General features: G+C 52.4%; 1 protein-coding gene across 2 annotated transcripts in view; it reads right to left on the reverse strand.

Moving 5' to 3' along the window:
- Positions 1-637: 637 nt before the first annotated feature.
- GPA33 (glycoprotein A33) overlaps positions 638-26,186 on the reverse strand; it is a 36,622-nt gene continuing 11,073 nt past the window's right edge. The window contains exons 1-7 of one of the 2 annotated variants that reach the window (XM_046680762.1): positions 25,282-25,419; positions 21,201-21,355; positions 16,775-16,991; positions 8,751-8,903; positions 3,528-3,647; positions 2,629-2,761; positions 638-2,209 (exon numbers count right to left, since the gene is read on the reverse strand). In XM_046680762.1, the coding sequence (XP_046536718.1) occupies positions 2,077-2,209; positions 2,629-2,761; positions 3,528-3,647; positions 8,751-8,903; positions 16,775-16,991; positions 21,201-21,212 (768 nt within the window). In that variant the 5' untranslated portion in view covers positions 21,213-21,355; positions 25,282-25,419 and the 3' untranslated portion in view covers positions 638-2,076. Of the gene's footprint in view, positions 2,210-2,628; positions 2,762-3,527; positions 3,648-8,750; positions 8,904-16,774; positions 16,992-21,200; positions 21,356-25,281; positions 25,420-26,186 lie in introns of those variants that run through there. The other variant, XM_046680761.1, reaches the window with a different exon arrangement.

Here is a 26,186-nt window from a genome sequence, read left to right on the forward strand (position 1 = left end):
CAGGCACTAGGACAGGTGGGAGCACAGGGCACCACGGGAAGGGACATGGAGGAGAGGACCTTGAACACATGGCAGGAGAGACAACGTGGAGTGGGGAGCAACTGTGGAGCATGCTGCTTTGGGAGGATGAGCCGCCTGTCCTCGCTGGCAGCTAGAACAGAGCGTTGCTTCCTCTGCTCTCAGGAGGGGCACCATTTTGGGTATAACTGGCAAGACACCTCTCCCATCTTCCTTGAAGCATGTGGACTGACTCCCAGGCCCGCCGTGGTCTTTCTGACAACTGCAGGCACCTGGAATATACCTCCACTGCCAGGTGGGGTCTATCCTGTCCCCAGCAACTGCTAGAGACATTGCCTGGCTTAGCATGGCCACAAGCAATGGGACCCACGGGATCTGACCCTCTACGCCCCTTGCTGGGCCCGTCACCTCACCTCTTCCAGGAAGCAAAAGGGCCCACAGCAGGTAGACACGAACCCATGAGCACAAGGTCTCCCTTGGCAGGAACAAAATCCACATTAAAAGAGACACAAGAATTTCCACTGACAATTTTATTATTACTGACAGCATTTTGAATGAAGCAAAGAATTTAACAAAATATATAAAATATATATATATTTTAAAAATCACAAACGGACAATAGATTTATAGAATTGCTTTTCTGATCATCCAGAAAAGACAACGATGTTTATTTAATAAACTGCTTTTGGGTGAGACAGGCACTGGGCCATGAGACCTAAGCTTCCATGACACTGCCTGAGTGTCAAGCATGAAAGAAATGATCCGCCAACAGGGCAGAGGCAGCACGTGACAGCAAAGCAGAGCCAGCAGCCCAGCCAGGACAGGCTAGGCAGGGCGGTGGCTAGGTATCAGGACCCCAGGGGCATGTCAGTTATCCTGGCCTGGAGAGGAACCACCATGACGTGAGCTTCCTGGACGAGCTGCCAGCAAGCTCTGCGTGTGTGCACACGTGTGTGTGTTCACTTAAATCAACTCATCCTTAACTCACTAAACTAGCCGATGGGTTGGGTGGGGTCATCCTTGTGTCTACCACCATATCAGGGAGACCAGAGCAGGGATGGCCCAACCTATCAAAGCGGTTCCCCAAATTAAGGTGGATTAAGCACCGGCTAGGAGGGCTACGGCCGCCAGGGCTCTGGGGACAGCAGGGGGAAAGCAGGGGGAGGAGGCCCAGGCCCTGCCCCGAGGAGCTCAGACTCTAACACGGGAAGAGACACACGCTGGGTAACTGTGCCATGTGACCCACGATGGGTGCGGCACAAAGTGACGAGCTTGTTCCTGTGTGTGTGGGAGATCAGGGTTGGTTACAGAGTTCACTAGGAGTTGAGAGGGGCTGGAGGCACAGGTGGGATGCTGACAGGCAGAGACGGAGGCTGCATGGGCATTCCCAGCCAGACAGAGGAAGCAAAAGCCCCAGGAGGGAATGTGCAGCGCAGCTGGAGGCGGCCTTCGCTGGGGGAGTCCGCAACATACAGGGAAGTGGTGGGAGATGAGGCTGGAAGGGGAGCTTGAGGCCAGGCCCACATGGGTCCCGAAGCAAGGAGCTCACACTTAAGTTGGATAATAATAGGGAGTCCTTCAGGTACTCATTTATTCTTTCATTCATTCAACAAAAACGTTATGCGTGCCGGGCGCTCCCCAAGGTGCGGGGCACAGGGGTGAGCAGGCGGCCCGCCCTCCGAGGCTGCACTGCCCGCTGAGCATCCGCCGCAGGAGTGCCCCATGCTCAGTCCTGAGCTGCAGGGAGCTCCTGCCAGGCACTGGGGAAGGTGGAGGCTGCCGCCGGTCCAGGCTGAGGGCTGGGCCCCCAGCGAGGCGTGGCAGTGGGGAGGGGTCACTCCGCAGGTGAGGGCAGTTGGCAGGGTCAGTCACCAGTGAGATCCCCTTGGCCACCAGGCCGAGCCAAGTGCTCCAGCAGCCGACGCAGGGGAGGAAGGATCCCATCAGTGACGGGGATGAGGGTAAGAAAATGCGGCTCGGAGAGGAGAGGGGAGGAAGGGGGCCAGCGGAGTGAACCCCAGCCCTCCCACCCCCACGCCCGCCTGCAGCAGGCCCCGGTCACTGGCCAGTGTGGTCAGGGTACTCGTGCCCATCGCTCCTCTGGTCTTCGTGCCTGGAGCCGTCCTCCTCGTCCTGCCCTCTGGAAAGCTCTCTCATCTGCTGCGCCGGCTGCTGGTAGGCCTCGCGCTTCCTGCGGCGTGAGGACAGGGCAAGGTTCGCCCCGGTTCGGCTCGGCCGGAGGGAGCTGGGCCCCGTGCTCACCCTCAGACCCGCCCTGCCCACCCGTCCAGCTGCACAGGGACACGAGGCTGAGGGCGGGCCCCGAGAGGACAGACGGTGGCGCAGACCAGCTCCACTCCTGAGCGGGGCCTCCCGGGCCGGGCTGGCTCCAGCAGACAAAGGAGGACGGCGACCGAGGCTCCACCGCGCTCAGCCCCGGGCCCCCAGGAGCCCCAGCCTGAGAGCAGGGACCGGGACCCACGGGCCTGGAGGCCCGGCCAGGGACTGCGACCCGCTTGGTGACCTCGGCGAGTCGCTGCCTGTCCTCAGCCGCCGCAGGCGGCGACCCCGGCGCCGGGGCATCTCCCAGCCTGCCCACCCGCCACTCACGGCCTGGCGTCCTCGGCGTCGGGCTCCTCGCTCTTCCCCCGGCAGCAGCAGCAGTAGACCAGCACGCCGAGGAAGATGAGGGCCGCCGCCACGCCCGCCGCCACGCCCGCGTACAGCGCCACGTTCATGGAGGCTGCGAGAGACGGAGCCGCTGCAGCCGCCGCGCGCCCGCCGCGCCCGCCGGCCGGACGCGAGCCCAGGCTCGGGGCGAGCCCAGCGGCGGCGGGAAGCCCCAGGGGCCTCCTCCCGGCCCGCCCGGGAGCAGCGGCCACCTGCTTCTGGCAGCATTCCATGAAAGGCATGGCCTTGTAGGAATGCCACCACACGGGCTGGGGATGCGCTTCAGGAGGGAGGCGGAGATGAGGACAGATGGGCCACCGGCTCTGCATCCCAACGCTCCCTGAGCTACCCAGGCTCCGAAAAGTCCTCAGCTGTCAGCCACGCCAGCTCCTACTCTAGCTTGCCCTGAGCTGGTTGGAGTGTCCACCCCAAAGGGATGGGGTCCAGACTCTGTGGCAATAGCTCTGAGCACTTCCCTCATGTCCACTGAGTGGTCCTAGGGGCAGGCCAGACTGAGCAGGTCTGCAGAAGCCAGTCCTAAGCGCTCTTCCAAAGAACCAAGGGACTGGACTGGCCTCCAGGCAAGGGGAGCCTGGGACAGGGGGTCTGGTCGAGGTCACCCCAGCCACCCTGCCAGGGGTGACCCTAAAGAGGCTGACCAATTCACCTCCACGGTGGTCTCTCTCGCCTGACTCTTTGGACCCCAGCCAGTCATCCTCTGGTCTTTGTCCTTTCCCCACCTCTCCTTCCCTCCCTCCTTTCCCCTCCCTCACCCTCCCCCATCCCTCCTACGCCCAACCTTCCACCCTCCCTCCCTCCAACCCCTAGGCTGCTCTCACGAGGTCTGACCGCCACGGTGATGTTGCAGGACTGCGACCCCATCTCGTTGCTGGAGGTGCAGATGTAGTAACCGGACATGTCTGTGGAGATGTTCTTCAGAGAAAAGGTCTGTCCTGTGACTGGGGAGGCAGAGCAGACAGGTGAGGTGGGCCCCGCGCTGGAGTGGAACAGCTAGGGATCCGGAGGCCTGGATTCCTGGAGGGGCCCCAGCCCCACCACTGAACTTCCCCGAGCCCCGTCTGTAACGTGGAGAAAACATCCACCCCCAGGCTGTAGGCAGATTAAAACGGGCAGGATGCACAAGTCTGAAGAGCTTAGAATTCAGTTAAGCTCCCTGAATCTGAAGCCTGCTTCTGCCGTTTATTAATTTTGTGGCTTTGGGCAAGAAACTCAGCTTCATTGAGCCTCCGTTTCTGTATTTATAAGTGGAAATAATAATAGTGCCTCACGGGACAACTGTGAGCATAAAATGACATGCTAATCCACATAAGCCCACAGCAGAAAGCCCGACGTGCAGTACGTGCCCAGGCGACATGATATATGTTACATGTTACATGACAAGGCTTTCTAACTAGAAGATATTATTATAACCACTTTTATGATCTTCAGAAACTGAATCCCTTAGCTTGTGCTCATGTGGAAGAAGGCTTTAGACATCAAGAACTCTGATCTCTGGATTTTCCTGCCGCGAGTGGTGTGTGTGTGAGTGTGTGTGTGTGTGAGTGTGTCTGGCGGGTGCGGTGGGGAGGAGACAGGCTGTCAGTCTAGACTCCTCCTCTTCCACCACTGAAGCCGGTTACCTTCTTTGAGCTATAGCTCCCTCATCTGGAAGTGGGGGTGAAGGCACCTGATCCTACTGAATTGGGGGATGGTCTGCATGTCCTCATGAGAGGCCTTCCTGCTAAATCGATGATCCTATGAAGTTCTTCACCTTGAAAGGGGGGGCTTTATGCTTCGACATGTTTATATGTCCTGTCTTCAAAGATGCTTCGTCGTAACTGCTATTTTGAGAGAAGAGTTAGAGACCTTTGTCGTCTAATGTGCTGCAGAGCCAGCCTCATACGGTGGTTACACATCATCCCAAGGAGACCCTCTAAATTGTAAACAGGATCCGGTCACTGCCCTGTGTGGACATTTCAGAGGCAGCCCATGAACTTCAGTAACACGGCCAGGCTTCTTAACACGGTCCCAGAGTCACAGAGCTGGCCTGGCAATTACTCCACCTTCCTCTCTTGCCAGTTCCTCTGGTGTCCAGCCCTGCCCCGCCCCACCTCCACTCTCTTGCAAGGCTGTATCTCTGTGTGGACTCTCCTCGTCTGGACATGCTACTCAGTTCACTTCCTCAAACACAGTGTCCTCTGCTTCTTCCAACAATCTTGTATGGCAGATGGAACAAATATTTCAGTCTTCAATGTCAGAGAGGTAAATGGAGGCTTAGAGAAGTCAAGTGACATGCCCAAGGTCACAAAATTAAGAAATGACAAAGCATAACAAAAATCCTGTTTTAGGTCCAAAACTCCCTGGAGTAGCTGGCAACTTTCTTTTTAAAAAAAATTATATTATAAAAGCCATGTATACTCATTATAAAGATTTATACATGACATAAAACTATTACTTCAATCCAATCCAGAAAATCTTTATATGCTGGTCACAGTAGCTCTAAACAAGATGAAGAGGTCCCTGTCCTCTTGGGGCACCCAGGCTGCCAGGGAAGACAGACAGGAAGCAGTAGCTATTACCAGGGTGATTTGAGTTCAGAGCGGAAGTGCCCTCTGAGTTTAGAGCAAGGGAATTTAATCTCACCCGCAGGGTCAGGGAAAGCCCCTGGAAAGGACAGAGGAGAAAATAAAAATCATCCATAATCTCACCAGCTAGAAATAACAGCTGGTGACTTGGGCTAATTTTTAACAACAGAACTCTGAGAGCTTCGAATATGCTAAAGAGCACGGGGCGTCTCTAACAGTGGTTATGGCATTTATGGTCTCATTCTGCAAACTGATTGTTTTATTTTTAAGAGGCATCGTGAAGGAACACACTTTAGGAAATGCTCTGACCCTGGACACACTTAGGGGGTGTGGAGCCCTTATCAGATTATCAGTACTGTAGCGTGTGAAACTCGGTCTGTGTCAGGTGTACACCGAACACCGCAGACAGATCGAGGACTGAAGACTCCAGACCGCCTCCGGGACCTTGTCGGTCATCAGAGCACAGCCCTGGGCTCCCGGCCTTGTTCACGGCAGGGGAACGCGTGGCGCCCTGGTCCAGAGTTAGCACTATCCTTCCCCGGTTCCTCGAAGCAAAGAGTGGACATCAGGAGCTGCTCCACGATTAACCCGAGCACGTCCAGTGCCACAAGACCTGCTCTGAGTCTGAAAAAGGACCTTATGGTTCCTGAAATCCGGCTAAAACTAGTTTCCGCCGCCGTGGCGACACCTTGTGGTGACGAAGGACAATGCACAGGCCCGTCGGCTCCCCCCTCCCTCGGCTGGGCGCGGGCGGTCGCCCCCAGGGCAGCTCTGGGCTCCCAGAGGCACCCACGCCAAGGTGACGAGACTGGACTTTCCTGCCGCCACCCTCCATCAACAACCAGGTCGAGCGGCCCCCTCTGGCCTTCGAGACCCTCCCTGGCTGCCGGGAGCAGGGCCCATGCCCACCCTTCAGAAGCCGCTGCCCTAAAGCGTCTGGGCCCCAGATATTCCCTCTCCCTCCGTCTTTCATACCCAAATTCCTACTCCGTCAGTGCATGAAGCTCAGCTGACTGCGACAGGGTTTAAAACGATGTTCAGGGCCATGACCCACGGGATCTCCTCTCACCCTCCTCCAGGCTTGCGGGGAAGGTAGTGTAACGACCATGCCAGTTTTTCGCATGAAGATACTAAGGATCAGAGAAGCTGTGACTGACAAGTGGAGGAGTCAGGACTCAAATCTAGTTTGCTGATTCCAGATTCCTTGTTCTTTTCACTGATGTAGTGCTTCCACCGATTACTAAGTCAAAGGAAGCAATCTCTAATGTGGGAAATTCTGTCTCCAGATGTAAGAAGGCGGAGGAATTCCGCTGTCCAAATCTTCTACTGTGGAGCGGAATGTTTTAAGTCAGATACGGGTTTGGACTGACCCCCAGAGGAAGAAGGCGTGATAGACCCTCCAGGGGCGTGGAGACCCAAGGCTTTGAGAAGCCATCAGGTGCCAGCTTGTGTTATTACACTAACCACACTTCCCCGGCCTCCCAGACGCCACCTCAACTCTGCACAAATCGGACCCCGAGGCGGGATAAAGCTTTTCCAGAGCAAGTAGCTGAATCCCCCTTTAACCTCCTCTCCTGTCCTCAGGTTTCTCCTCACTGAGACCCTAAGTCTGGGCTTGTAACAACCCGAGGAGGAGACTTTCCTGACAGAGGCAGGGGCTGTAAGCGGGGCGCCCACTTGCGATGCGATGCTCCCCGCAAGCCCGCGGCCCACGGGGCAGGCCGGCCTCCCCGCCCACACGCAGGCTCTGCAGTCCCTCGCCGCCTCGCCGGGCCTCCTGCGCGTGCGCGCTCCCGCGCCGCCACACCAACGGCTCACCCTTCCCGCCCTGTGCTCCACGCCTCGCCTGCTCATCCCTAAGGATCCAGCTCACATAACTGCAAGTAATGCCCAGCACTAATTGAGTGCTTACTGTCTACCTGGTCTCGGCCCTTTACGTGTACTTTTACTTGATCTTCACAACAACCCTATGAAGTAAATAACAGTTTAATGCCCATTTTACAGAGAGGCGCAGAGAGGCTAAGTAACGTGCCAAGGACACACAGCTAACAAGTGGCAGAGCCAGAATTTGAGCCCATGCCACACTCTCAGCCACCATGCTATACTGCCGGCTTAAATGCCCCCTCCCCGGAGAAGACTTCCTTGATCCCCTTTTCCATCCTCTGGGTTACACCACTGGGGATAAACTCCAGTAGCCTTCACCACCTTGTAACCTTCAGCTTTGGCCCCCCCTACACACACTTTACTGGAAGGAAGGTCTCACCAGTGTCCATGGCAGACCTTGGTGACCAGGCTGGAGTCCCTGGGTCCTTCCCAGGCCAGAGAGGGGAGGCCTAGTGCCAAGGGTGAGCTGCTAGATGGTTTCAATGAAAACGTGCCAACCAGAAGTATGTAAACAAAACTGGGAGCTTGCTGAAGTCCACAGGGCATCTTCCACTTTACATTAGATTAAGTGGGTTCTAGTAATCCCTTTTTTTTTTTTTTTTTTTTTTACTTTTAAAAGTTCTTGTTTTCCCCTCAAATGAGTGAAGGGCAGAGTGACAGAGGTCATCCCGGTTTGAGCGAAGCCTGGATCTGTGCATCCATCCCTCTGCCCTGGGCCTCCTGTCCTGTCTTCTCAGCACAGCTGTCCGCACCCCCTCCACTCTTCACCTCCCGCGTCCTTCTCACCCACACTGAGCCGAAGGATCTCCCACAAGTTAAACCAACAGTCACCCTCAGGCCTTGTCTTTCTCGGTCTCCAGGAGCGCTGGGTGCAGCTGGCCCAGAAGCCGGGGGGCACTCGGGCCAGGATGCCACCCGGTGTTCCCGCACAGTTGGCTCCAAGGCAATGACAGTGGGATGTTTATGTACCTTCTTGTTTCAGTTTGTTTCCTGACCAGAAGCTCAGTTACCCAGTTGCCCAAGACAAAACCGGTCTCCTGGCAGCTGTAGCTGAACCTACCGTCTCCTTCCCTGACAAGGAGGGGCCCTTCCAGCAGCCCGGTCATGGAGCTGCTGTGGCCATAAAGGGGGACACGTTTGGGGACTTGGGCTCAGTGGAGTCTGAGGTGGACCGACCTAGATAGGGACGGTGACAGGGAACTCCCCCCATGAGTGGAGCCACAGCGTTAGACCTGGGGCCTCAAATGTGTCCTCTAGGACATACTCATAACCAAACCAAAATCCCCTTGGTGCTTTCGCACAAAGTGGTTACCCACACACACTCATTCAAGGGAACTGAATTCCGGAGAGTGAAGAACACACGAGTTTTCCACTGCGGGCTTCCACTAAGCGCGTGACATGAGTCCCTTCCATTTCCCACGACAACCTGTGAGGTGGGTGTTATTACGAGGCAACATTGCTTAAAGAGAGGATCTGAGATATCCCAGTGCCACAGCAGTGGGGGGACAGGGAGGCCTTCAGGGGACCTGACGGTCAGCCCAGGGTCTCCCTTGGCAGTCCTTGACGTGGGGCCCGCCTCCCGCCGACCCGTACCTGCCGGGCCTGTCCGCTCCTTGTTCGTCTGGTCGTAGCTCCTCCAGCTGTACTGAGGGGCCGGGGAGCCCTCCTTTGATTGGCAGGTCAGCTGGATGTCATTGCCAATCACCGTCTCTCCCTGGATGCCGCAGTCTGGCTTGGAGGGTGGCACTGTGTAGGGGAGGGACCAAAGAGACCGTATGAATCAGGTGGGCCTTGGGGACAGCCACCTCCCACCAAACACATGCACGTACAGCCTTGTTTGTTCACAGGCAGAGAAATCCATGGCCTGGTGGTGAGAAGTAACATTAGAAGACCAGTCCACCCCAAAATATGTCCTCGGTCACCGTCACAGAGAAGCAGCCTCCTGAAGGCTGGTTTAGAGTCATCACCATTATAAAGATGGGGACCCTGTGGCCCAGAGAGGGCACTTGACAGGGGGCCTGGCCGAGCTGAGAGCAGATCCAGTGCTCGCTCCACCAGCCCATGGGCTTCCGTTTGACACTGACTTGTCTGTGCCATTTTAGGTAAATCCTTCAGTCCCTCAGTGTTCCCACCTGTAAAATGAGGGGACAACAGACTTTTTCTGTAAAGGGCCAAATGGTAACATCTTAGACTTTGCCGGCACCTTATGGTCTCTGTCACTGCTGCTGCTTTTTCAACACCCCTTTAGAAGTGCACAAACCATTCCCAGCTCACAGGCCGTGTAAAAACAGGCTGCTGGCGGGTTTGGCCGTAATCCACTACCCGTGCGTTAAAGCTCTCAACTCTGACGTCTCAGGAATGTTCCCTTCGGGTGAAGCTTTGCTGATAAAATGCAACTGCGAGAGTCCTGGGTGGGAGGAGAGACCCCAGGCAGCAGCAGAGATGCATGCTGGGTGGAGAATGAGGATGGAAGGGATGGGAGTAGACAGAGGGGCGGAGATACGGAAAGGGAAGCCCACAGAAAGGAGGTACGAAAATCAGGAGGCCCCTCAGCTCACAGTCCTAACCTGATCTCCCCGAATTCCCGAAGCCTGAAGCCATGCCTGTCTCTCAGCATCCTTAACCGACCACGGTGCAGAGCGGTCCATTCCACAGCCATTACTGGGCCTGCTGTTCACCTAACCCTGCTGGGCGCTGGGATAACACAGTGAGTGAGTTCCTGTGCCCAAGGAATCCACTGGGGGCAGGAGACAAGTAATTGGACCATGACAAGGCAGGAGGCGAGGCTGCTGGGACAGAGAAGGCACGACAATGGACAACGACCCAGTCACAGCGTGGGCTGTGACCTGAAGGAAGAGTGAGTAAAGGAGGCCAACAGTGGGGGTGGCGGTGGTGGTCAGAGAAAGAGAGCTGAGGGCATTCCAGGCAGAGGGAACAGCATGTGCAAAGGCTCTGAGGCAAGAAGCATAAAGTGTGCCTGGGACTTCAGGCAGTGTCCTCGGGGGTGGGAAGGGGAGGACACAGTGCAGTGGGCTATTACTGGAATCCCTCAGAGGCAGGCCTGTCCCCTCGCTCCTTTCTTTACCTGACCGCTGGGTGGTTTCCTTCCCCGATAAATAGTGCTGCCCACTCTACAGCCCAGATGGCAGGTGAGCGGTCAGGGATCGTGGAGAGTCAGTTCCTGTCTCTGCTGGGGGCAGGGGGCACCCAGAGTTGCCGGGGGAGTGGGGGAGCTGTCAAGGACGCAGCTCTCCCCTCTAGCCAGCAGCCCGCCGTACTTCCTCTCAGGAACAGGCATGTGGTTGCTGCGTGTGCCCAACACCCCCTCCTGTTTTAGTGGGTGTGGGGCGAGCAAGGGGCAAGACTGGAGGCATTCCCCCACTGCCACCCCCAGCTGGACAGTCCCTTAACCTAAGAGGCCCAAGGTTCAAGGACAGGCCTCAGGCATCCTGGCCCAGGCCCCCCGGAACGGGAAAACCTGGGGAGGGAGAGGCTGCTGCCCGCGGACATCGCTGACCAGCAGCCCCTGCCGGCTTCGCCGCTCGCAGGGACCTGGGGGCGGAGGGCTGGGGGGCCCCGCTTCCGCGCGGATCCGCTCTAAGTGAGGGGTGCTGAGCCAGCCTTTGTCTCCTGACCTCTCCAGAGGTACAGGAGCCCCGCTCTCCACCCCTGTTCCCGGCGTGCCTTCAGCACGGGGCGCAGCCTCTGGCCCCAGCGGGAGCGCTGGCCTGCCCTGTCACCCCCGCGGGGCCCGTGCGCACGCCGGCCGGGCGGCCTCCCGGCGCAGGCTGCTTGGGAGGCGAGCCAGAACCGGAGGCACCAGCCAGAGGCACCGAGCCCTGGAGAAGCACAGCAGAGGAGGCTGGCCATACCGAGACCAGCTGCGCGCGCTGAGCCATTTGCTAAGGGAAAGAGACTGAGAGCAAACCCTTCATTCGCGCCGTAGGCAGCGGGAGAGATCATGGCAGAGGAGGGGCCAGCCACCCCCAGGAGACCAGCCTCGTGGAGGAAGGGGTCAGGTTCCTCACCTCACCCCCTGCGCCCCTGCCCTCACGCTGTCCAGACCCTCCCTGAGGTGTCCCCTCAGCCCCAGCACCCACACCGCGCGGACCTGGAATCAGACAGCTCGAGTCCACGTGGCCCCTCGGCCCGCCGCGGGGACCGCGGACCTGCGGGACTCGTGGAGACGTCGAGTCCTCAGCTGGCTCGTCCTGCTTCCCAAACAGAATGCAGACGCTCCCGGGATATCTACTGAGGGCGGAGTGATGCGCGGGAGCAGGGGACCCGTGGGCTCCGAGGCCTCTCCAAAGCCTGCGACTCCAGCCGCAGCCGTCAGGGGGCGCCAGAGGCCGGGAGACAACCGATCCTGCTCGCCACCCGTCCGGGGTCCCAGGGCCACCTGCTGCCCCGGGTGACCAAGACGGCGCATGCTCCGCCTGTCCGCGAGCTCCCTGCTCGCCTCAGTTTGCTGTGAGGTCACCGAGCCCGAATGGGCGGCCCCGTGTAATTAAAGATCTCTGCCTAAAGATAGCCTAGCAGCAAAGCAGTTTGGAAAGAAAACTTTTTTTAAAAAGGTTTTTACTGGAATTGTTAACATGTAGTATAAAAAGATCTCTCTGTCTCCCTCTCCCTCTCTCTCTCCCTCAAAACAAAACATTGGTTTCACCGAGTTCCATAATCTCAGATTAAAGGTGTATCCTTTGCCCTTCGAGTTAACTAGTTCCTCTTAAAGTGCAGCTGACCTTGAGAGGGGAGGGGAATCAGACAGTCACATCTGAGTAGGGTCCTGCTGCCTTCCAGCTTGTTGCCAGAAGAAAATGGGAACTACTTAAGAGAAGCCAGAAGGAGACAGAATTAGCCAGAGAAGGACCAGGGGAGACAAGAGAGGGATTCAGCTGGGGTGGGGGGAGGGGGGGGACCATGGCAATGGAAGGAGGAGGAAGTGCAGCAGAGAAACAAGATAAAAATGCTCATTCTCTTGGCGTGGTAACATCTCTCCAAGGACCTAATGCAAATAAAAATTAAGTGCTATGCACATAAAACAATTTGTTGCAACATTATTTATAATAGCTTTAATGGGAAACTGCCTGAGTGTCCAGCCCAGGGCCAGGGGACTCTGCATCCACCAGCTGGAGTGGCATGGATCTTAAAGAACAGTAAGTGCTAAGGCAGCAGGAAGTGTTACGTGATGTGGAATGAAAAGAGAAAAGCACCAAGTTGCTGGACTACAAATTCAATTATGTGCATAAATAAGTATGTAGATGGGAGCTGGAAGAAACAGAGAAACAGAAAACCTGGTAATATGGGTGAATGTTTTCCTGTTTAGTTTCTTATTTTTTCTTTAATCAGTGTTTTTAAAGAGGCAAGGGATCACCAAACACAGCTGTTTGTTTATTTGTGTTTGGACTAAGGTTGCTACAGTGGGAGAAGGGAGAGCAGAGCAGAAATGGGCTCATTCTAACATCCTTCCGGGCATTAGAGATCTTGACTCAGGTGCCCTCCGCAGATAGGCAGGCCCCTTGATTCAACCAACCCGGGTAGAAAACCACATCACAGCACTCCACCTAGAAGCTTGGCAACAAGCACACAGCTGTGAAAACGCTGGAAGACGATAAAATGTGGTGGTGACAGCCTTGTCCATGAGATGACAGAGGGTGGAAATGTTCCTAAAGTGCTAAGACCATCAGAGCCCACCCGGGAAAACCCAGAAACAACTGTGCAGGCGCCCATAGGCTGGCGAGGCTCCAGCCTCCCACGCAGACCTCGGCATGGAAGAGCAGTTACAGAATCTCAGTTATCAGTGAGCCATGTGTCCGAGATGCGGGGTTCTGTGGACCAGTGAAGGCAAACGGGCACATCCAGGGCTGGTGTGGCTCTGCCCCTCCAACCTTCTGTCGTTGGCATGGGTGCAGGAAGGGCAAAACACAGATTAACACGGCGGCGAGATCAAACACAATTGGCAAGCTTACGTCGGCTACAGTGAAAGAGAAGGCACACTGAACAGTTAAGTAGATCTCGGAGTGGGGATGCTCCCGAAATGAAAGGATTGCTGGTTGGGCGTGGCAGGCTCGCAGGGCGGAGCGGGCGAAGGGCTTTGGATCCGGGCAGCCCTGCTTCCATCAACGCTTGGAGGCTTTCTAGTGCTCATTTAAGCTCTCGAGCCTCAGTGTTCCCCTCTGTTAAACATGGATGTTCGCACCCAGCTTCACGGATGGATTGCAAAGACTGAATGAGATCGTATCCCGAAGCACCTAGTGAGATGGCAGGCTCATAGCAGGTCCTCAGTAAATGGGAGTCATAATGATTATGAACTTGCTGTTACCTGTAACAACTCACACAGGCAAAGGGCATGCAAGTCGATGGTAGTTTTCTCTCTGTTTAAGACAAAGGCCCTCGGTTTGCAGAGCAGGAGGCCCAGAGAGACCAGCTATTGGGCTCCGTGGGCGGTGCAGGGTGTGTGTGGGGGGGGGGGGGGGGGGGGAGGTGGTTGGGGAGATAAAGCAGAAAAAAAAAAGGAAGATTGGCAACAGTTGTTAGCCCAGGTGCCAATCTTACAAAAAAAAAAAAAAATATATATATATATATTAACACTGACTATAAATATACTGTTATCGAAACCATATGATATCGGCATAGGAATAATCAAAAAGAAAATGAACAAAATAAGGAGTAAAGAAACCAACCATGTATATGTAAGAACCTAATATGTGACAAGGCTGGCATTCCAGTGTGAAAATAATTGTTTCTTTGGTACAATAATGATGCTGATGTAATTGGCTGTCCATTTGGAAGAAAACAAAGTTAGACTCCTAGCATCCTATGTACAAAAATAAATTCCAGATCACATAAAGGTCTAAGGGTAAAGAATAAGACTTACAGACACAAGAGAATAACATTAAGTTCATTTTTATAACCCCAAACGTGGTGGTGAGAGACCCCGTGCAAGACAAGAGACCAAAAATTCACAACAGAAAACATCAACAGGATCCGGAACAGGGCTTTCTCGTGCCTCAGTTTCTCCACTACAGCCTCCAGGGGGAGGACCCTGGATGGAAGCATCCTCAGTGCTGAGGAGAGGCATGAGAGGCACCCCCCAGCAGCCATCCCAAGAACAAATCCTCTGATTATCAGTTTCCCTCCTCCAGCTCGCAGAAGAGAAGGCTAGTGAATCACTGGGGAAGAGATTTCTTTGCAGAGGATTCTCAGGAATAGGGGTTCATGAATATTTCCCCTCCTTCTCTTGGGGGAAGGGAAGGAGGTATCTCCCCCATCTCAGGCCAAGCCAGGGAGGCACCAAGAGAATCCCACATGGAGACTGGGCTGGTCTTCTGTCGGGAGCTGGCTCTCTCTCCCTGGCTGAGACTTGCTGAGTGGCAGAAACCTGGAAGTTCTCACAGTGCCATTCCTGGATGTGATGATGGAAGGGCTTTATATGTGTCCCTGGGTATGTGGGGACCCACCCAAGGGCAGACTCTGGCTCTTGCCTCTCGCCCAGAGGGGCTGGCTGGAGCAGGCTGCAATGGCAGGGTGAGGAGCGAGTGCAGCAGTGGTGCAGGGCTTAGTGGGGTAAAGATCAGGCTCATTCATGTCACTCTGAAGGGACTCTGTCCCAGGGAGCTGCTTGATGGGCCAAGGGGAGTCAGAGGGGGTGGCAGAGAGCAGGAGCGAGTGGCCGTAAGCAGGGGCGGGGTGGGAAAGGACGGAGGATGTGAGAGTCCAGCCAGCAGGTGCACACGCCACCTGTGTCAGGCAGGGGTCCATGGGGGTTCTGAAGAACCTGCTAATGCACCCCCACAAAAGAAGCAGTAGTGGGATGTCCGCTGTGAGGACTATGTGATACCAGGAGGGAGCTGCGGGTGGCCTGGCCTTGCCTTTCCCCTTTACTTTCCCCTCCCGAGGCCGGCCGTGACCCCAGAGGAGCCAGAAATTGCGGGGAGCAGGGGCTAAGGAAAGTGAGCAAACAGAAGCGAGCCCTCAGTCCCCAGCGTTGGTCCCCGAGCTTTAGGGGTTAGGCCCAAGCTGGGGAGCGGCGTGAAGCTGACTGGGGATTCCATTAAAATTTTGATTTAGACTGCACTGAGTTTTTTCACCTGGCGAATTAACAAAATTTATAAAAGTTAAAACATTGATAGCATTCAGTACTGGTGAGGATATGGAAAAACAGGCATGCTCGTATAATGCTCATGGCAGTGTAAGTTGCTTCTGGGAAAGTAATTTGCCAGTATGGATGAACGTTTAATGAAGGTATAGTCTTTGACCTAGAAATCCTACTTTTAAGAATCTATCCAATAGAAAATAAAAACAACACAGTGAAAGAATATGTGTATATATATTTTTTATATGAACAATACGTGTGTGTATATATACATATATACATGTTTCAGTATTGTTCATACAAAAAAACAGAAACAGCCTGAATGTCCATCAGTATGGGACACTGGAATAAATCACAGGACATTCGTGTGACAGAATGTACGCTGTTATTAGGTAGATCTACATGTCTTGATCTGGAGAAACATCATTAAGAAAAAGGAAGTTGCAGAATGATCTTTATAATATGGTCTCTTTTCTTTAAAGGAAAGAAAGAAAAAGTGTGTGTGTGTGTGTGTGTGTTGAAAGGACGTGGAGAGAGTGTGCAGGAGCAGACACCAGGGTCCCCATCGACTACTTTGTTGGCAGTAGGGTGGAAGAAGAAGACAGTCAGATATTCTTCATTCAGGGCTCTACTGTTTGACACCCTGGAATGCTTCCGAAAGCCAGGCAGCCACCTTACGCAATTAAAAATAAAATTCCACTAAGTAGTGTAAAGGGAAAAAAATAAAGGAAAAATGGTCCACTGTTTTGCTTTAAAGTGCTGCTGCCGCCCAGGGGGGGCCATTTCCTGTTTTGGACAGGAAGCAGGTGCTCACTAAAGCTTGTCCAATGACCGTCGAGTCAGGTGCTGTTTTCTCCGGGCCTCTTCTGCAAAATGAAGGTACTAAAGTAGATGACCGGCCAGATCCTTCGAAAACTATAAACTCCAGTCAGAAGTTATTTGTAGGAAAAGAAGGTCGTCTTGGGACACATTGCAAAGGCAGTTTGGATCTGCTCAACAGCGTGTTGTTGGGGCCGAGGGGTGGGAGATGCTGATGTGAAGACCCTCCTCTGATTCACTGAATTTATGACACAGAAGGACGCACCACCTGCCAGAGTCACGCTTTGGCCCTCAACATCAAAGTAAGGCACAGTGAGGCTCTTTACAAGAGGATCCAGGATTTCCCTTTTTCTTCTCTTTAATAAGTTTGGCAAGAAAAAGAGAAGAGTTGGTGTGGGGGAAGGAGCACTGGACAGAGCATGGACAGAATCCTCAAGGCTGACCCCTAGGGACCACTCCAAATCGGCTTCTCCTCTGCCCTGGGGACACATGGCCCTTCCTCAAGAACTCAAATAGTCTTCAGCTCCAGAGGGAGGAGCAGCGCCCCTGCCCTGAGACAGCCTGGATCAGGGGAGGAATCTTAGCTCCTTGGCAGGCATTGCTGCCTCTGGTTTTATCTTGCCACCAGGGCGCTTCTCCTCCTTGCACCCCATCGCTGCCTACCCTCTTCCTACCACCCCAGGAAGGAGATGGAGACACTCACCGAGGACCAAGAGGCGGACACGGGACTTGGAGGTGCCGGTCAGGTCTGACACCAGAGAGACTGAGCACTCGTAGGTGCCGTTGTCATCCATGGTCAGCTGACTAATGGTGATGGAGGCATCTGACTGGTCGACTTTGCTTGATATGTTGACACGGTTCTCATAAAGCTCACCGTAGACGGTGCTTTTGGAAGAAAATATCCAGACAAGCACCCTTTCCTAGGAGGAAGAAGAAATGCCACTTGGTCTTCATCCTAAGGCCCCGGCATGGTGCTTCCAGCCCCTCCTGACCACGTGCATCCACCATTCCCAGGACCAGAGGTGCTGACACACCAACGTCTCAGAACAAACAGCTCTAATACGTGGTGCCCATTTGTGGATTCCTTTGATAATGTTTATATGTTTTCAATGAAAATACTGACAGACTGGGGCAGGCAGGCCATCCACACCACAGGAGCACATGTGGGTAAATGGGGCTTTCTCAGACCCCACCCGTTCACCTCTGGCACCTCTCTTACCCATTCCATTTCAGTCCATTGTCTGTTCTCACTCAATCAGTCAAGCAATATTTATTGGCCACCTACTGTGTGTCAGGTATTATGCTAGGCAGCCACCCTTGGCTTCCAAGCCCACTTTATTTACTTGACGCTTGCCTTTGGAATGTATTTATTCATTCACTGGTTCTCATTATTTATCAAACAGAACATGGTACTGGCTAACATCACTGCTTTGGAGCCAGCCTCAATTCAAATCCCAATTCTGCCACTTACTAGCTGTTTGACCGTGAGCAGAATGCTTGACCTCTCTGTGACTTTGCATCCTCTTCTACATAATAGACATAATAATAACAACTATCTCATAGGATTTTGTGAGATTAAACTAGATAATCTATGCAAAGCAGTTATGGTGTTGCTTGACATGGGAAATTTTCTGTAAGTGGTAGCCTTGATTATTACTGAGCATCCACTAAATGCCTGACATTCAAAGATGAATAACTCATGACTTCTGCCCTCAAAGAGGAATGAGGGTGACAGGCCACCCAACATTAAAACATCTTGTGATTAGCTATGAGACCCCAGAAAAGAGCATTACCTCTACCCTGGGAAGTCAGGAGAGGATTCCTGAGGGCTCTTGGAGGACAGTGCCTTGAATCCTGAGGGACAAATAAGAACCAGCTGGGCAAGGGGCTGGGGGGATTGGGGTGGCGAGTGTCGGAGTAGGATAAATGTATATGGCGTTTCAGGCAAAGGGACAACCAGAGGAGAGAGACAGAAGTGGGAAGCGACATGTCAACCCCAAGTGGCTCAGTGTGAGTGGAGGTGAGTGTGTGGTGAGGGACTGTGAAAGGTGAGCCTGGGCAGGTAGCAAAAAAGATCACAGCTGCTCTTTCCTGAGCGTGCGCTGTGTGCCGGGCACTCTCCTAAGCACTTTGTGTGTACCATCTCACAACATCCTCACAACATCCTCATGAAGTAAATATTACGATCACACCATTTCACACATGGGAAACCAAGGCGCCAAGACAGGGTTAAGGACCTGTCTCAAGTTCAGAAGGTTAGCGAGATGGCAGGGCTGGGACTCCAGTGGGGCATTCTGGATTCAGAGCCCGAGTTCTGGAGATTCTATGTTGCCAGATCACAGACACTGTGTATATGGGACTAAATAGTTTGCATGTTATCCTGAAAGCAGTAGAGAGTCATATATTTTAGGAAGTTATTTCTCAGCACAGGGTGAGAAATGAATTAGAAGGAAAAGGAAAACTAGTTAAGAAATCAGTTTAGCAGTTCAGGTGAAAAATGATGGATCTTTAGATAAGGCTGTGGCAATGCAGATAGGAAGAATGGAGTGAATTTGAGGACTGCGAAGGAGGCAGAAGCAGCGGGACCTGGAGATGGAGTCAACGTACGGAGGTCGGAAGGGGCAGGCCTCAAGGATGAGTTTTTTGGCCTGGATGTTTGGGTGAATGGTAGTGTCAATTCCAAGAGAGGAATCACCTAGAATGAGCATGTTTTACATGTGGTGAGCCTGAAGTGTCGATGGGACACCCAGGCAGAGGGGTTCTGTAGGAGCTGGACAGCTGAGTGCAACTGGAGGTGAAGGTTTGGGAGTCAACGACATGTTGATGTTAACTGAGCCATGGCTAGATGAAGCCATTCTAGGAAAATGAGGAGAGAATTTGCTTCATTCAGAAAGATCAAGGAGAGTCAGAGAGATAAGAGGAAAGCCAAGATGAGGCTGCTGAAAAGCCGAGGGAGGAAGAGTCCAGGATGGGAAAGTGGTTGATGGTGGGAAACGCTATTGAAAGAAGACATAAGATGAGGACTGAATGAGCATATCGAATTCAGCAAAAGAGAAGGTGCTGGTGATTTCAGCGGAGTGTGAAGGGTGGAAGGCAGACCATGCCGGGTAGAGAAGAGAGTGTGGAGACACAGAGGCCAGTCTGTCACCTGCACATGCCCTTTGTGCAAATTAGAAAAAGGTGCTCTGCTCTAGTTTTTGGACAGACACAGCCTGTGCCAGGTCACGCAAGTTGGCTAACAGAGTGCAGGCCCCCTGCTACCTTTGTGCAGGGCATAATCTGCCCCACCACATGCGACAGCCCTGGGAGGGACCAATAACCCTCAGGAAGCTTGGCTGAGGAGGGTCAGAGCAACAAGCTGGGAGATGAGGGGGCGTCTTGGACACTGGACCAGTCCGTGGATGCTGGTCTTTCCCAGCTCAGCTCCTGTCTGACCTGTGGGCTCTGCCCAGGACTCTCCTTGCCCCAACCCTCCTCCCAATCCCAGCTACCCTAAGGCTTCCGCCCTAGAGTGCCCCTGGCCACTCCCATTGCCAGGACCTGTCACAGTAATCTCCACGAGGGCACGGATTTAACCCCTTTCTCTGCACCCTTGCTTGCTCTCAAGGGGATTGCCCCAAATCATTTTGGAAGTGAAGGATCCATCAGTCAACAGAAGAGCTTCAGTATTGACCTCAGCACTTAGAAAAGTGCCTGGCAGAGACCTGACGTCTGGTTTGCTGAACACATGTGATGGTGAAAGATGTCCTTCAGTTTTGGCGGGCTAAAGGCCGCAGCTTCCCTCTCCAGGTTTTTACCCTGGGATTCTGGGAATAGACAGGACATGCGCCTGTGGCCCATCAGGGTCCCTCAGGCAACAAACAACAGGGTGCGTCAGGCCACGAGTTTCTCTTCTTCCTCACTCATCCTACTGTGCTGAGACTTGGGTGTCCCGGCCATTCCATCTTTCCTGGCAGGGGAAAAGCTAAAGGATTTCACTCTGAGTGTCCAGGGACCTAACACTTACCTCTACCGGGCATGCTTGCTCTTGAACAGTAGATCTTACTTTTAAACTGAAGAATAGATTCTCCACTTCTTATAGTTAAAGAAACGTGAATTTGATCAATCATGAGACACTTTTTTCACTTATCAAATTGGCAAATATCAAACAGTTTGAGAATACTCTGCGTTGGAGACATAGGTACCCTCACTGTTGCTAGTGAAAGTGAAGATTGGCATGACATCTAATGACAGCAACTTGACATTATTTATCTAAATTTCAAATTCACATATCCTTTGACCAAGAATTTCCATTTTTAATAATTTATTATCTCTATATACTGTATATATAAATCTCAACATATATAATATACACTCATATACCCAGAGGCATGCATTTGAAGACATTTACTGCAGCATTATTTGTAGCAGCCAGATACAGGAAACAAACCGAATGTTTCTCAGTGGTACGTACGGGACATTCATAAAATGGGATACATAGTGCAAATATTAACAAACAGAATGAGGTCGATATAAAGGTCCTGACATATAGAAAGAGCTCCTTGATATGTACTGCAAAGAGAAAAAAAATGCCAGTGCAAAACAGTGTGTATGTAGTGTATGTAAACATACATACTCATATATGTACTGTATAATAAAATTTATTGTATTAAATATTTATGGAGCACTTAATATGGTAAGGAATTTTAAGAATAAGATTAAATCAAGGTAAATAAGTGGAGAGTACTCCCAGGGGAGTTTATCCTGTATACATTTAACAGAAAAGGTGGGGAAAAGAGTGCAGCCACACCAGTCTCTCCCATCACATATACTCTTCTTAAATGTATTGAAGTAAAATTATAATAAAATATACTGGAAAATAAAATTTGGCTGGAGGCAGAGCTCTATGCTAATCAAAAGGAATTTGAGATCGGCCAACAGAAAGATATTCAGGGAAGGCAACTTCTTCAAAATGAAGGTGGCATAAGATGGCCTCCCTGGGTCCAGCGCTCAGCACTCCCTCCTCAGCCAGCCCAGCTGGTGCTACCATTTATTCCAGCTGCCATTTACTGAGAGACTTTGTCTTCCAAGAGGTCATGGGCAGGAGATACTCATTCCCATGAGGCCCCCAACCTTTTAAGGACCCTTACCGTATGAGTCATTAGAAGCTTGTCCCACTGTATAAGTCCCTGTCGCTCGGTGGCAGTGGTGAGGTAGGCGCATGGCAGGGTAACGCTCTTGCCCCGGGCAGCCCGAAGAACATCCGTTGGGGTTTGCACAGAGATGGCATTGACAGTCACCCAGACTGGAAAGAGAGCGGGAAGTGGGAAGGAGAAGTAAATGACATGGGCATACCCACGTGCTGCCCACAGGATCTCTGAGCGCATGCCCAATGACGTCCTCCCTCCTCCAGCCGCAGCTGGTCACACTACAACAGTAGCCTTGGCCATGGCACACCAGCTGTTCTCCTCCCAGGCTGGGGTGGAGACAAACACGTGTACCTGGGTCCACTCCATCTCAATCACAAAGAAGTTAAGTGCATTGTGGTGGCTAAAAGCCTGGCTTTCAGCCTCAGCCCCACCTCTTACCAGCTGTGTAAACTTTTCTCAGCCTCAGTTTTCTCATCCATAAAATAGGAACACTAGTACTTCCCAGAGTTGGTGGGAGAATTAAATGAGATAATATGTGTAAATACTTAGCGCCTGGCACATAGAAAGCTCTCGATAAATATTCCCCACCATTTTTTTGTTGTGATGATGATTTTATTGATCTATTTAGCAAATGTTTATGGAGCACTAAAATATGGTAAGGGATTTTATGAATAAGATTATATCAAGGTAAAGAATGGAGGGTACTCCCTGGGGAGTTTATCCTATATACATTTATCAGAAAAAGGTGAGAAAAAGAGTGTGGCCACACCAGTCTGTCACATCACATATACTCTCCCGAGAGTGTGATGCTGTTCCCATCCAGAGGTGGAGCCTGTGTTCCCTGTCCTTGAATCTGGGTGGGCAGGTGACTATAGTGTGAGTGTCGCCATGTGGCTTCTGAGGGAAGACATAGAGGCCATAAGCTTCACCTGGTCCTCGTGAGACCTCTTTGTGAGGAAGTGAAGCAGCCACCTGGAAAGGTCAGGGGTAGGTGTTGGGGATGCAGCCCCAGCTGAGGTCCCTTGGCACGGCCACCATCAACTCCCAGACACGTGGGTGAGCAAGCTCAGCTGTCTAGGGGAGCAGAGCTGAGCTCTCCCTGCAGAGCCTGCCCGTATTGAAGATTCATGAGCAAAATACATATTGGCATTGTTTTAAGCCACGAAGTTTAGGGTGGTTTGTTTCCCAGTAGTAGGTGGTTGGAACAGAGAGCTGTGTAGACGCCTGTGGCGAGAACTGTCCAGGCAGGGGCACAGCGAGGGCAAGGCCCGGAGGGTCTCAGGTTGCACCGGGCCTTGTAGCCTCCATTTAAGACCTTTTATTTTACTCTGAAGGAGAAGGCAAGCCCTTGGAGGGATTGAAGCAGAAGTAATATATTTAACATACATTTTTAAAAGATGGTTCTGGCTGAAGTGAGCTGAATAGACAGGAGGGGAGTGGGGAACAGAGTGGACGCGGGGAAACCATGCAAGAGGCTATTTCAAGAGTTCAGAAGAGCCTTGACGGCAGCTTGGGCGCGGGTCATGGAAGCGGACGTGGAGAGAAGTAGTCCAAGTGGGAATGTATGTAGGAAGTAGAGCCGCCGGGATCTGATCGCAGATTAGATTTGACACGTTAGAGGAAAAGAGGAGACAAGGACAGATACAAGGATTGAGCAACTGGAGGGATGGAACTGCCATCTACTGAGATGCCAAAGGCTGAGGGAGGCACGGGCTTCAGGGGGAAGGGTTTGTTTGTGGAAGCGTGGAGTTTGAGACGCTTATTAGACATCAACACGGAGCTGTTGAGGAGGCAGTTGTGTAAGTCTGGGGTTCCATGGAGAGGCCACATAAGGCCAGATCCTGGGCAGGGTCACCCAGGAAGTGCCTGAGGACAGGGAAGGTATCTGGGACCGAGCCCGGGGGCACTCCATTGCTTAGAGGTGGAGAAAATGAGGAGGAACCAGCAAGGAAAAAGGAAAACTGGCCGGGGAGATAGGAAGAGAACCAAGAGAAAGTGTTTCCCAGAGGCCACGCAGGACGAGTGCTTCCAGAAGACGGAGGGGGTCACTATTCTAATGCTGCTCATCTGTTGATTGGGGAGCTGGGGACCGAGAGACGACCCCTGGATGTGGTAATGTGGAGGCGGCCCTGGCATGAGCAGATGCTGTGGAGTGGTGAGGATGGAGCCTGCGCAGGATGGGTTCAAGTGCAAATCGGATGAGAGAAAGTGCACAGCTTTTGCCAGAAAGGGAAGACAGAAAAGGGGCTGTAAGAGCTAAAGATGTCAGTAGGGTCAAGAGAACTTTGTGCCTTTTTAAAAATATATGTTTGATGATTTAAAAAATGTTTTTGACACCATGTTGTTTGATGATCAGAATGAACCAAGAGAGAATGGGGACAGGAGTGATGTCCTTGTGGGGCAAATGAGGCCGTGGCCAGGGTGCCAGGGGAGGGCAGGCCTTAGAAAGAACCTGGGGCCATCCACCCACTGTAACAGAATGAGGCTGAAGATGCAGGTGGGTGGGTGGATTTGGTGGGTGGCGTGTGGGCTAGTTCTTTCAGAATGTTCCTACAATGAGGTTCCAGCAGAGACAAGGAAAAAGTCTTGCTGACGACCATCCTCCCTCACCCAGCCCGGAAGACTCCACTATCCAATCAAAGTTCCAGTTTGATCAACTCGTTTCTCTTTTCAAGTGCACACAGCTCCCAGGGAACAGTTCAAGTGTTCCAGTTGCTCATACTGCAGTGTGCAGGACTTCATTAGAACTTCATCGAGTGAAAATGAGCTGCCCTTCTAGCAGGGGCACTGTGCATTGAGGGCATTGTGAGCTCCCAGGGCTGGTTTGTAAAGTCAAACAGCACTGGATATTGGGACAGACAAGAACAGGAAGCTGTCAAAAGCCAGCTGTGCCCTCCCTGGTATTTGCATATATTCTGTATGGTGACCCCAGTGCCAGGAGCCACGGAGAATCAGTCCAAAGGCTGGCTTCTCTAGTTGCCCCTGCCTGCTCCAGAAGGTGCCTCCCGCATGGCCCAGGTCTTTCAGATGACCCTCAATATTCCCAGCGGTCTTTCCGCCACCCACATCTGTCAGAAAATATATTCAGCACAGTTCCTAACTAGTTACCCTTTGTGACTTGCGTGTTTGCCCGAGGTCCTCGGGTGCCATTTCCCCAGCTTCCAGCTGCAGCGCCCTGCCCTGTTCAGACAGCCCGTGTCTATATCGTCCTCCATATTCCTGGGGGTCCTCATGGCAACTGCCTCTGAGCCCACCTCACCTCGTCCATCCTCACCGGGAACAGGACGTTTCCCTGGAACCTGGCTCAAGCCTCATCCCTAAGCTGCCCCCTCTCCAGCCTCTCCACGACCTGTGTAATCTGATTGCCTTCTTGTCTTACACTCTACTCAGAGTTTGCCAATCAAGGGACTGTGGCTGCTGGCAGAGCCCCGACGCTGCAGCACATTCTGTCTGATGGCACTAATTCTCACCCTCAAATCAAAGAGGACCACCGAGGCATTCCTTCAGACAACCGAACGCCTAATCACCGGCTCACTCAGGACGAAAGAGGCTTGAAGCCAACAGTCAAGAGAAGGAAAATGAGCCAATATTTTGAGTCAATATTTCTCAGTTCCTGTTAGTCCCATGTTGTGTCAATTACAACTTGATGATACGGCACCATATAGGTAATTTGTAGGTATTTTCTCATTTATTCTCATATTCCCCTTTAGTAGACATTTGTATTATCCCTATTTTACCATGAAAAAATTGGGGGGTTCAGGGAAGTCTATCTGGATATGTGAGCTAACCAATGGCGGAGCTGCGGGAGAGTCTGTCTGATAGGGGCAGCCCCGAGGGTAGTGGGCTGCTGCCCACCCGTCAGGGCAACTGTTGCCTGTAGGGGCTGAGCGGGGCAGGTATTCTGACTGCCAACGAAATCCGTTTCCTGTCTAGTCCCTTATCCACATCCCACTCCTGACGGAAACTCTCCGATCCTTTCTCCAGCCCATCGACAAGTATTTAACACGTGCCTGGCATAGACGACCAGCTCCCTGCTCTGTCCTGGGAGATGACATAGATGCCCATGAAGTCATCTTCCTACCTGGGCGAGTTCCTGGACCGAGACTGGACTCACACACACGGTAATCTTCTGAACAGAACCTTAAGTACAGGATTTTCTCACAGAAGAGAACTCAACGTGGACTTCATACAGGAGGAGAGCTAGAGGTGGTAACTGCAGAGAAACAGCACACACTGTCTGCGGCACCTCACAGTTCCCAGGTGCTCCGCATCCCCAACAGAGCTGAGCCTCCGCCACGTGGAACAGGCCAGACCGGCTGGATTCAGAAGGTCTCCGAATATCCCCTTCCAGGAAGGCAATATATGTCAATCAACAGCCCAATCACCCACTCTTTTCCTCTCCCGACTCTCTTCTAATTCAGAAATGTCCTTTTGATCCTTTTATTCCCCTGTCTGTACCACTCTATGTCTAACGCGCACCCCCTCTACGCTGTCTCAGGAAGTCCCACGGCAGAGAGGGTGAGTGCGCAGGCTCCGTAGCTGGAATGCCGACGTGGGAATCTCAGATCCTTTATTTACTAAGTGTATGACCTTGAGCTCTCTGTGCCAGAGTTCTCACTTGAAAAATGAGAATGACATGAAATGTGTACTTCGTTTAGAATAGTTCCTCACCCACACTCAGTGTTGCAGAAATGATAGTTACTATTATATATATATTTTTGTCGTATTGAATCACTTCTACTTTCTCATCCCACAGTGTGCTGTTGAGGTGCATCCTTGGGTAGAAGTTAATCACAAGAGATAACCACCCCCCATCACCACCGGCGAAGTGTCAAAAAAGAATAATAATTGCTAACGATTACAGCTAAAGAATAAACCAATTTTAGAGATAATTACGACAGTGAGTTAAAATCATTTTATGTCAATAGATTTGTGAGAGAAGAGATTGTAATGAATGGATGAGAAAGAGTTCATAAAGAAAAGGAA

This window comes from Equus quagga, chromosome 13 (genome assembly GCF_021613505.1).
Source record: "Equus quagga isolate Etosha38 chromosome 13, UCLA_HA_Equagga_1.0, whole genome shotgun sequence".
Classification (NCBI taxonomy): domain Eukaryota; kingdom Metazoa; phylum Chordata; class Mammalia; order Perissodactyla; family Equidae; genus Equus; species Equus quagga.